At 46.7% G+C, this 11,415-nt stretch overlaps 1 protein-coding gene across 1 annotated transcript; it reads right to left on the minus strand.

Moving 5' to 3' along the window:
• Window positions 1-551: 551 nt before the first annotated feature.
• Window positions 552-10,346, minus strand: MARCO (macrophage receptor with collagenous structure). The gene is made up of 15 exons (XM_069021578.1): window positions 10,232-10,346; window positions 9,088-9,189; window positions 8,464-8,700; window positions 8,031-8,066; window positions 7,093-7,128; window positions 6,622-6,729; window positions 5,224-5,335; window positions 5,085-5,125; window positions 4,446-4,544; window positions 4,306-4,359; window positions 3,761-3,805; window positions 3,510-3,617; window positions 2,223-2,264; window positions 1,719-1,895; window positions 552-1,409 (listed from the first exon to the last, which is right to left on the minus strand). The coding sequence occupies exons 1-15, from the start codon at window positions 10,344-10,346 to the stop codon at window positions 1,279-1,281; spliced, it is 1,443 nt and encodes a 480-aa protein (XP_068877679.1). The 3' UTR covers window positions 552-1,278.
• Window positions 10,347-11,415: the final 1,069 nt, after the last annotated feature.

The raw sequence follows: 11,415 nt of genomic DNA on the forward strand, positions 1-11,415 counted from the left end.
GCTCTCCGCGGGAGAAAGCAGCGCGGAGGGGCAGCCTCGGGGCCGGGCCGGTGCCGCGGCTCTCCCGCAGCGGCTTCGCGGAGCGGCGGCGGCCCTTGAGCTCCCCTTAGTGCCGGGAAGGAGCATTTGAGACAAGCGGGCTCGGCGGCGGGGATGGGGAGGGGTGTCGGGAGGTGAGTGGTGGGTCCTGGCGCGGTACCCGCGGCTCCTCCCGCAGGTCCCGCCGCGCTCGTGGCATCCCGTCAGGATGTGTCCAGCGCTTGTCCTTGCAGGGAAACCTTTATTTATCGAACGTAAACTGCATCAATCGCATGGGATCCAGGAAAGCCCAGTTCAATATTTTCTCCCTAATATATCTACAGGTGTGTGCGTGTATAATTTTATTTATTTATCTATTCAAGCATTTATTTGTTTATTTATTTGTTTATTTATTTGTTTGTTTATTTGTTTGTTTATTTGTTTGTTTATTTGTTTGTTTATTTGTATATTTATTTATATTTAACACCAATCGATAGCTTATTCATACTTTGCTATATTTTTTATTTGTCACGATTTTGCTTTACTGGAGCATTTAATTTCAAAAGGTATGAAAAGCTTAGCTTTATACACCAGATAAGTAAGGGGTATTGCTCCTGGAGACAGGTTAGGAAATGCTGACAGAGAAGGCAAGGGACTTAGCTAAGGTCAAAACAAAGCGCTGTGCTAAACCAGGATAGTATGGCACCTAGATCCCAGGCACTTATTTTTGCACTTTAATGTGTGATCAGCATAGTTTCTGAAGAATATTTATATTTGCATGCCAGAGTGATCATCTGATGATTTCTGAGCATCTGCTGTTTTGGATGTATGCACTTCCCTGGGGGTTTTAAGCTCAGGTTCACAACTGTACTGTGATGAAGATGGACTAGCCAGCTCAGCTGCAGTAAGTGCAGGTTTCTGCACACTGATCCGATTCTCTTACTGCACTAAGCTAACGTGGACCATCACCTCCCCTGTGGACTTAGAGGTCACACACGTGTGAGCTCCTGCAGATGAGCTGATGTCAGGTAGCTGGAAAAGCTGTGAACTGGCTCACATGCCTGAGCTCCAATTGTTTTGTGACAGCTGGGATGTTTCAGGTTACCTGTAGGTCTTGCAACTGTTACTGATTTGTGAAAAATTTAACTTTCTTTGTCAATATTTTTATGACCTGGTAAAGAGGCACAAAAGCACAGCCTGATGAAAAGCTCCACGGAGAGCAGAGGCAGCAGCAGCTCCCAGGACAGACTTGGTGTCCCATCAAGCACACTCCACCCCAGCATCCTCGTTGTGGTTGCAGTTGTGTGCACCCCAGTCACGCTTGCTACAGTCCGTAATTGTAATTTCACTCCCCTTGCAACTTACGTCATCGAGCCAAATTTGTCCGGTGCCTTTGGAAAATCAAACAAACAAACAAACAAACAAAAGACTGTTGGATGAGAGAAAGAGGAATATGCATTTTTTTTTTTCTAAAGAGAACCCTGTGGATAGTGGGCATGTGTTGGGTTGTGTGGATGGCTCGTTGGAAATCAAGCCTTTGGGCGCAGTTCAAGCAGCACTTGACATGCTGCTGCCTCATCCCAAGAGGAACGAGCTGCCCTGCTGAGGAGATCACTTGCTGCTCGTGTAGGTGACCTTGCTGTGGTGTGTGTAAGCACCTGTGGCAGGCCTGGAGAGGTGTAAAGCTGTAGTGGACTCACCTGCTGAGGCTGTGAAGGAAGCGACCGCACGGTTGAATCCCAGCATTCGGCAGACTACGCCGGCCTCTCGGATGGTCCAGCCATCGTCACATATTGTTCCCCAGGACCCTTTGTGGAAGATTTCCACACGGCCCCTTCTGTCTCCTCCCACGAGTCGTACAAAATTACTGAGGCCGACTGAGAGTTCAGAGGAGAAGAAAAGAACTCTAAGGGTCATACAGGCATAAGGAAAAAGACATTGACAGACAGGAGCAGTGACCACCCAAACCAGAGGGATGTTCCCACCTCTAGGGTGGGACCAGAGGTTACTCAAATAGCCTCTGGTAGCTCAAATCCAAACAATTCAAGAGCTCCCCCTGTATTTGGAGACACCAGGCTGCAGCTCAGACCACAGACCCCTCAGCTCTGTTAGCTGTGCTGTGTGAGTAGAGGGGGATTTTGGGCCTGATGTCAGGTAGCTTTGATACCAGAAGGCAAGTGAGAGAAGAAGTAAAAGTCCAGTACCTTCTCCTTTTTCACCTTTGCTCCCTTTTACTCCTTGGGAACCTGTAGCAAAATAGAAAAGCAAACATTTGACTGTTGCTTGTGGAAAAATCCAGTTATTATCTAGTTCTGAATGCTTGTATGAGTCAGAGATGTGCAGACTCCTCCCCTTGTAGAAAATAAACACCTTGAAGTGACTAAGGGTATGTAAAAGAAACGTGGCAGGAAAAGTAGGCTCTTCCTAATGTGTGACCCAAGAAAAGGGCTGCTTTAAAAAACCCATCTATTCATTCACTTGTGGGAAATGTATCTCATTCCCACTGCTACCTGTAAACTGACATCTTTGACAGACTTTGGGATTTCCAGGAACAGGCATGGTATCTCCCAAAGTACTTAATCCAGGGATTTGCTCTCCAGGGAGAGAAGAAAGGTGCTCTCAACAGTCCTCCACATTTCTGTGGAGCATCTTGGTCTTGAGGGTAAGGGTGTTTGAAAAAACCCAATGAGTTCTTTTGCCCAAAGCTACCTCCAGAAAGCACTCATTGCTGTCTCCTTCTGGGGACCAGGAGATGCACCCCGAGGGCAGTCTTTGGCCTGGAGCCAGCCCAGTTACACTTCCTCCCTCTTCCAGATGCAAAGCTCCAGAGGAGGAGTGCATGGAGGAGCCCCACATAGAATCTAGTTTATTTCTGAGGATTCCTGTACTATCCTGTGTGAACAATTGAAAGAAAAAAGCATCTGGAGCACAGTTTGCTTCCCATGGGCTGTTGTAACAACTGTTTGGGTTTTTTTTTGCTACAGGTCTTATGATTTTTTGAAACACCCTGTGATTGGAAGGGAGGGGAGTCAAGGATGGAGAGTAGCTGTAGTGTTGGACCTTTTGAACACTTTTTGTGTCCTACAGTTAGCAAGGCATAATTAAATGGCCTCACTTTTAGGTGTTTCCAACAGCTTCACTATTCCATGTTCCTCAGTGCTGTGTTTACACGGGATTTATCCCAGTGACATGGTGTGCTACAAGATGTCTCTGAGCAATGCAGAGAGGAGTGTGGGTTGTTCCAGTTTTCTGTGAAATAGGGGATTTGAGAAAATCTAATGCATCTGTTTTCTTGCATGTCTTTTAGCACACCTCCTAGGGTGTACACATGACACCCTGTGCATTCCTCTGCTGGGAAGGCTGATCTGTCTGTTGAGTTCCTGCAAATGAGCTCTGCAAACTCCCCAGAGTTGCTTGTGCCAGTCTGTGATCTACAGTCCCGAATCCAAATGCACCATCAGCTCCACAGACCCTGTGGCAAAGAGCCTTACCAGGATATCCGCTCTCTCCCTTGGCTCCTTTCAGTCCTGGTTCTCCTTTCAGACCCTTAGTGCCATAATCACCCTTGCTTCCTTTTTGACCAACTGTGCCTGGGGTACCTGGGTGGAAAGCAAAAAAGTCATTGCCTTTGTCTCTTCCCAAGGAAAGGGCGTGACAAACATTTCACATTCATGCAGAACAGTGGAATGTGGCACCTAAAGTGCTTTGCATCATCAGAATAAATCATGCTATAAGGGTTTACCTTGTGGGCCCTGGTCTCCCTTTTCTCCCTTTTGCCCTGGAGGTCCTAAGATCATACGAACAAACAAACAAGCATTTACAAGAGTGATCTTTATACATTAATAAAAGCTTATACAAATTAGTATTTATGATGGATTTTAACTCATCTAGTTTAGGTGTCTACACTATAAGCATCTATTTCTGAATCAGGTGTCTTATTTCACATCATACTCAGTGCAGACCATGTCAAAAAAGAAAACACAGGCAGTGGAGAAACATCTTCTCCTGAAGTTCATCTTAAACTGCTGCTTTGTTTGTGCATTTTCAATTTATACAAAAATTCAGGCACCTTCACCCCCTCATGCATATTACAGATGGTAGAAACAACCTCTGGTGAGTAGTCAGCCCACAGCAGCCTGGCAGAGCAACAGGAGTGCCATGGCATCCTGGGATGCATTGGAGCTCCAAGAAGAGGACTCAAGAGATCTTCTCTTGGTGTTGTAGTTCCCTTTCCAGTGTCTGCATGATGTGTGCTGTTGACCCAAAACCTGTTTTATTCTCCTTTACCTGCTATTCCTTGCTCTCCCTGTTCACCTTTGGGTCCAGCAATGCCTTGTATTCCTAAAATGAAAAAGAAAGTGAAGCCATCACACAAAGTGGGGCCAGAGTAGAAGGTCAATGAGTTACATGTTTGAGCAGTGCTGTACCTGGGCTACCTCTGGGGCCCTGGTCCCCTTTCTCCCCTTTCTGACCAGGTCTGCCATCAAGGCCAGGACTTCCAGGAGGTCCACGTTGTCCAGCTGCACCTTGAGGTTGAGTGAAAGCAGCACACATGAAATGTAATACAACACATGAAGGAGATAAAAAGACAGCTTGATTACCAGCCCTTGTACTCTGAGTTGAACTTATGAAGGCAAAATTGGGTCTCTCTGAATTGCAATCCTCCCCTGGCAGTGCTAATCTTAGCAATGCAGTGAGGAATGATCTGGAGTGAAAGGCTGCATGGATGCAGGTCCTGGCTGATTGCCAGCCTTGAAATGCACAAGTGCTCTCCTCAAAGAGCAACCAGTTTCTGCCCTTGTGTGCACACACATCAGGAAGGAGGACATGGCCCTTCTTTCCCTCTCAGTCTCCTGCACAGTGAGTGGGGCCCAGATGAGACAGCCAAGGCTGCTGGATGAGATTGGATGACATTGAAACGTTGGCATGATTTCTTCATGTAATCATCATCTTCTCTCACCCATGCTGGGATCTAGACTGGCTCTAGTTTTCCTTGTCATGGAACACCATATAAAAGATATCAGTCTGATGTCTCTACAAGAAATTGCACCTTCTGTACTGCTTACCTGCCTCTCCTTTCGGCCCAGGAGGTCCAGGCTTCCCTGGGCTACCTGTAACGATATCCTGGCATCAGTGCTAACGAGGCTTAGCCCAGCCCCTCAGCTGGGGCAGCCCTGCACCCTTGTCACACTGTGTCCTCTGCACTTACCATCGTAAGCTGGCAGTCCTGGGACTCCATGCTGTCCCTGAGGACCCACAGGTCCCTGGGGCCCAGGGTCTCCCTTCTTGCCCATGTCACCTTTCTGTCCTTGGGGACCTATCAAACAGCATAGCACACATCTATAAATTCAAAAAACCAGATTTGTTGTCTCTGCAGCCTGTGGAGCACCTCTGTCCGGCCACACCAGTAGCAAGGTTTGGCCTCACACCAGCACTTACCACTTGGTGACATTCCCATAAAGCTGTAGGAGGACAGAGCTGGTCTGTCTGATCCACCTCTGGCTCTGTCAGCCTCTCTGGCCAGATGTTTGACTGGCCTGCTGTTACAGGCTTGTAGTGGTGCCATGACTCCTCTCCAGTCTATTCCCCAAACTATCCCTACTACTGGAGTGTTTTCTCCTCTAGTTAAATATCCCTTACCCCAGTCTGAACGTTTCCCTGCTCCTAGCCACAGTGGAGATAGAGGGCAGCATATTCCACTCCTGTGCTTCCAGAGAGTTCTCTCATCTCCCCTTAACTTTCTCTTCTCTGAACAGGTGATCAGCATGCTCCAAATGAGCTGAATTGCTTGAAAGTGCCTCATTTGAAGACTTACATCTCCTTCATCTTTCTGCTCTAGAATTATCCCAAAGTCCTTGCCTTTTGGTATTCCTCCTACAATCACTTCTCTTCTGGAGCATCTTGTGCTAATGAGAGCATTGGGGCATCCAGGATCTGATGGAAGATCTGAGGAAGCTCTTATCAACCTGCCCAGCTGTCCTCCCTGCTCTGCACCACACACATCACCTGCTTTCTTTTCCTCTCCTGCTTTCAGCCCGTGTGAGACCACTGAGTAACAGCTATCCATAATGCATGTCACATGGGAGAAACATGTTGCATAACTCTTCTACTTCAGGTGTATAAAGCCAGGCTTATGTAAGATATAAAGCTCTCAGAAAGAGGTTCCACTGAAATGAGGACTAACATCCACATGCTTGTGCATATAAATTGTATTGTATTATTTTATACTATGAAAATCCTACAGTAAACATCACTGCTTTAATCTAGGACAAGCTGATAATTGAATATCTGTGGCTTTCGTTAGACAAAGGTCACTCTGTAAAGAGACTTCCGTGGTGCAGAGTCAACATTTTGCATGGCCCCTTCTCCCTGCCCTCCTTTGGGAGGTTTGCTGAAGCATGACATGAAATTAAACCCCTGCAGATCAGGTCAAGTGTCCTGTTTATCCAGCTCCCTCACTGACTGGCAAACCATGCTCAGGGCTGCTTGGATTTTTATGAATACTGACCTATGAAGACTTCTTCTGGTGTTTTATCTAGAATGAGTTTAAAAAGAAATATGTGTGAGAACATTAAAAATGTTGAGATAGTGAAGAAGTCTTACCTGCAAGCCCTATCTCTCCTTTTTCTCCTTTCACTCCTGGATCACCACTTGGGCCAGTAGGACCAGGAGCTCCTTTGCTCCCCTTCTCACCCTGGGGTCCATGTATGCCTGCAAGGACAACACCATTTTTCTGATGCTTCATGGGGTGCCATGTCTAGTGAATGCCAGCAGGACACCCACCACAGCTGCGAGCATGAGCCAAACTCCACTCTCTGTGCACTTGAGAGTGGTGCTGGTGACAGTGGCAAATTGGCCCACTGTGACTGTTGCACATGGACTTTTAAAATAAGATTTTTTCCAGTTAAGTTTTTCTTTTGCTCACATTAGCTTTACATAGGCTTATTTCCTTCAACTCCAATGACATTTTTACTCACTTACACCTTGGCTGAGGACATGATTGCTCATAAAATCATCCATAAAGCCACTTTATGTTCATCCACAGAAGTAATTCAGGTGTCAGAAAAGCCTTACCTTGGTCTCCCTTTGTCCCTGGTGGTCCCTGTAACCCTGGGATGGAAAATACATTTATCAGCTGACACACATCATCTATTCCCAGTAATGGCTAAGAAGAAGAGATGAATTTTTTAATCATCCTTTGCTCACACGATTTCAGTCACCAGTGAGGCCAATCTTCAGCTGGCAGGGACCAGTACAACCACTTGAGTAAAGTCCTTGGAGCTCAGCTGAGTGCTCATCTGGGCAAGGGCCAGCTCGTGTTCCTGCCAACCTCAGCTCATGGGGACCATTGGGGAGATCTTCCATGAAAATGCACTGAACTATTGGGCTCTGATGTGTAATAACATTGCTTGGCAGGAGGTGCTGTTTCGTAAGTGCTGTAAGTGCAGCCAGGAAGATATGAAAACACAATTTTTAATTTATTTTTTTTCCTTCAGAAAATCTCATCAGTGTAGCCAAGAAGTAGGGATGGATGAGTTACAGACCTGACCTAACAAGGGTTGCATCTTAGGTCACCATCACAGGATCACAGAAACTGTTTCCTGGTCCAGCCTCTGCTCAAAGTGGAGCCAGCATTAGACCAGGACTTGCTGCAACCTCACAGTCTGGAGATATTTACCTCCTAAGGAGGGTGTAGTTCTACCCAAACCCCCAAGTACCCAGGGCAGCAGCTTGGGCATGGCTGTGGAGGGCAGAGCTTGCACTCAGCCATTCCTGAGTCTGTGCCAATGTTTTCCTAGGGACCTCTGTGGGAGCACTCGGGCTAGCCAAGGCTCCTGGAGGATCAGTGAAAAGGTACAGCAGGTCTCCTCATGGCCAGGGCATTGGGAGTCTGCACACTGGGTAGGGCCTTTGTCTGGGGACTGAAATCCCAAATCCTCACTTAAGGTCTCTTAGATGAAAAAAAGAAAAAGAGGAAAAGAAGAGAAGCTGCAGCTCATTTACCAACATACCTGGTGGACCGGGATCTCCTTTGCGTCCAGGAGGCCCTGAAATAAATATTTAATGCATATTTTTCAGTAGTCAGCAGCCAGTGAGGAGCACAGCAGTATGGGATTGACAGACTTGAGGTGTGGGCTGGAGACACCACCCTTTTGGATGGCATCTAGAGTCCAAATCTGCAAATCACAGGAGGGGAGAGGAGCCCAGAGCCACAGGTGCAGCTGCAAGGGGATCTGGGGGTTTGCACAGGGCAGTGCTCCAGCTCCTATAGGTGCTGGAGCACCTATAGATTCCAACCCTGGGCATGGGGGCATCACTAACTGACAGGAAGATTAAATCTTGCCCTAGTTACTGGATCATCTAAACCGGGTTTTCAGCCCCCCTTTGCCAGTGATGCAGAGGAGTGGGGTCTCCCCACTGCAGAGCCAGCATGGAGAGCCATACCTGCAACCACAGTGATGTTGTTCATCCTCATCATCAGGTTTGCATTGCTACTTTTAATTATGGTGATTTGCTCTTCTAAGCTTCTCCTCCAGTTTTCTTCATGTCTCATGAGAAAGCTCTTCTCAGTAGAGCTTCTTGCCAAAGCCAGATTGTTGCCAAAGGAGCTCTTCAGAATCTCTTCTGTATAGGAGGCATTTTGCTCTTGAAGTTTCAATATCTCTCTCTGCATCTTAAATACTGAGGAGACAAAAAGCCCATGCAATGAATATTCACTGCCCGGTCTGGCTGGGAAATGGTATTTTGGCAGAGCAGTTCCTCAGCACCTGGGGAGGACACCGGGGGATAAAGACCACCCCTGTTAGACCCGGGGAGGTGGTTTTCATGTGCCAGTCCTTGCTGCAGCCAGGAGTGCAGCTGGGAGTGCCTTTGCAAATGCAAAGCACACGTACAGGGTGGGGGAATTGTCCCCTGCAGCGGCTGCTTTGCCTGGAGGTGTGCGGAGGAGCCTCTATGCTCCCTCAGAGGTTCCCGATCTGTGTGCTCATTCCCGCTTTCCCCGGCCCCCAGGAGCACCCAGCAAAGCTCTCTTTTGATGCCAAGCCCTTGGCAAGGTTGTAGCATTACCTTTGTACATCAGCAGCCCCTGGCCGGCCGTCAGCAGCAGCAGGTAGATGCTGAGGGCTGTCCGAACACAGCATGTGGATGCCTTTTTATGGCTCTGAGGCTCTAAAAACCAAGACAAGAAGGGTAGACACTCTCCCACATCTCTTCCCTACAAGCTCTGCTTGCTTCCAGCCATTTCAGGCTTGGCCACAGTGCTTTCCAGCAGTGAGGAGCAGCAAGGTCCCTCTGTGAAAGTGCTTGATCCTGCCAGCAAGGCAGGCTGCCTTCCTCTGCTCCAGGCTTTGCACTGCAGTCTTCTTGGCCATCTTTTCCTTAGCTAATTTAACCAGCTCAATTCCATCAAGGCTTAATCCAGCCTATAGCAGTGTGAATGTGGTGGCTTTCCCCTTTCTGCATCAATAAACTCCCTGTTCCCACTGCTTTTAATTGTCCCAAGCTGCCATTCGGGGGGTTGCTCAGAGTAATTCCTTCTCTATCCAGACCGCTGCATACACATGATTCCAACAGTGATGCATGTATGCATCAAAATAAATGAAAAATCAATAATAAGCTGAACTGCAGAACAAATTGAATCAAGTCATAACATGTAAAACCAATGACTACCAGCAGGTGTAAAATAAATAAATGGCTTTGTTGAATTTTGGCCTTCAGGGAGAAAAAAAGTATTTCAGAAGCATTGTTAGCTATGTCAGACATTCAGTAAGTTACCCTCAATTGGGGTTTTTCTTTTTTTACAAAGTCATGTAATCAGGACTTTAAAGTCTTAGTTTTATAAGACTACAGTATTTTAATTGGTTTTACAATAGAATGGCTAAGTCAGCAATGAAGCTTTTATATTCAGCTAAAAATTCATAAACTTACTTTTTTTTATTGAGTCTGGTGATTTTAGTATCTTAACTATTACACATGAAAGTCTTACTCAAGAAAATGAGACCTTTTCTAAAACAGGAAAATCATTTTTTCTGACGCTCAGCATCAGCTTTTGGCTAGAAAGTGCAGTTTGACATACTTCTATTTTTAAATGGCAGTTAATTTACTAGCAAAATCACTGCAAAAAGAATTTAATATGCAATATTTCATTTTTATGTGTTGTTTTAGACCAGATAAAATCCATATAAATCCATTTAATAAAAAGAAACCTTACCACTTATCTGAAAGGTTGTGGTAGAAGCTGAGGCAAACCCAATCTTTTCTGAAACACTGAAAGTGTTCATATCACTCGAATTTCCATCTTCCCCGTATTTGTCTTTAAATGTCATGACAAGTTTCTTGTGGCTAACTTAAAGCCTTGTAAGACTATGGACAACAAAGAGCTGGAGGGACTTCCTCTCTGCCTCCTGAATTGATGCTATCTGATATGCATTTCCTATCTGCTCAGTTTTTATAGAGTACTGAGAACTCTGATGTGGTAATTTGAACAGTTCCTCAAAAAATCCCACAGCTAAGATGTTCAGTCATGTGCTCACTTGGAATCCAGAGAGCCTTGGGCACGAACCTGGAAGATCTTCAACCTGGAATTGTTCAATATCTCTGCATTGTTATGGGGTTAGGCATGAGATGGATGCATGGATTTCCTTCCTAACACAAGTAAACCTCCTCAAGAAGATAGCCAAGAAGATTCCGTGTTCAATGTCAGCTTGGTGATCCCTCTCCTGGGAGGGGAGGCTGAGGACTTTGTCATAGTGGAACACACAGCAATGTGCACCAAGGTGTGCATCAGTAGACTGTGCGAGACTCAAGTGCAAGGAGGGAAAGAATCAGGAGGAGTTGTAAAGACGAATGATGGTGGGATGGGGGATGCTGAAACCCAAATGGGTTTGGGATGATATGGAAAAGAGACACTTGCAGCCTCCTTGACAAAGTCTCTCCAGCTCCTGCTTTAGCCCTGATGAGTTTTTCATAACCATGGACACAATTCTTACCTCTTCACCATTTCTTTACCCTCATGCTGCCAAACTCCCCCCTGCAGACCTTGCCATGGCATTCGGCATTTTGACTTCTCCATTTATGCTGGGTTTGATTTTGCTTTTGCAAAGCAAAGGGACTCACCCAAGCCCACAGGCAGGAGCCTTTGGTAGGAGCTGGGCAGAGCCCTCCGCATCCACGCTGCCACCACCACGTCCTGCCCTCTCCGAGGTGCAAGGCAGTCCCTGCCACACGGTTTGGTCCTGGGCTGCAGCTCTGTGCTCATCCCTGGCGCTGCTGCGTCCTCGCCGCTTTGCTTGGCCATGGAATGAAATGTAGTAAATCTTCAGGTAGGGGTGAGCTGGAGATCCACACCCTGACAGTGCAGAGTGAAGCCCTCTGTTCTGCACCTGATGTACAAAT

Source organism: Aphelocoma coerulescens, chromosome 7 (genome assembly GCF_041296385.1).
Source record: "Aphelocoma coerulescens isolate FSJ_1873_10779 chromosome 7, UR_Acoe_1.0, whole genome shotgun sequence".
In the NCBI taxonomy this organism is placed as follows: Eukaryota; Metazoa; Chordata; class Aves; order Passeriformes; family Corvidae; genus Aphelocoma; species Aphelocoma coerulescens.

Excerpts from the sequence above, each read along its gene's own strand:
- MARCO (XM_069021578.1), bottom strand. The coding sequence starts at position 10,346 with ATGACATTTAAAGACAAATACGGGGAAGATGGAAATTCGAGTGATATG. Across the intron at positions 8,067-8,463 it reads CAACATCACTGTGGTTGCAG|GGCCTCCTGGACGCAAAGGA; the intron begins GTATGGCTCTCC and ends TATTTATTTCAG. Across the intron at positions 6,730-7,092 it reads AGGGACAAAGGGAGACCAAG|GCATACATGGACCCCAGGGT; the intron begins GTAAGGCTTTTC and ends TTGTCCTTGCAG.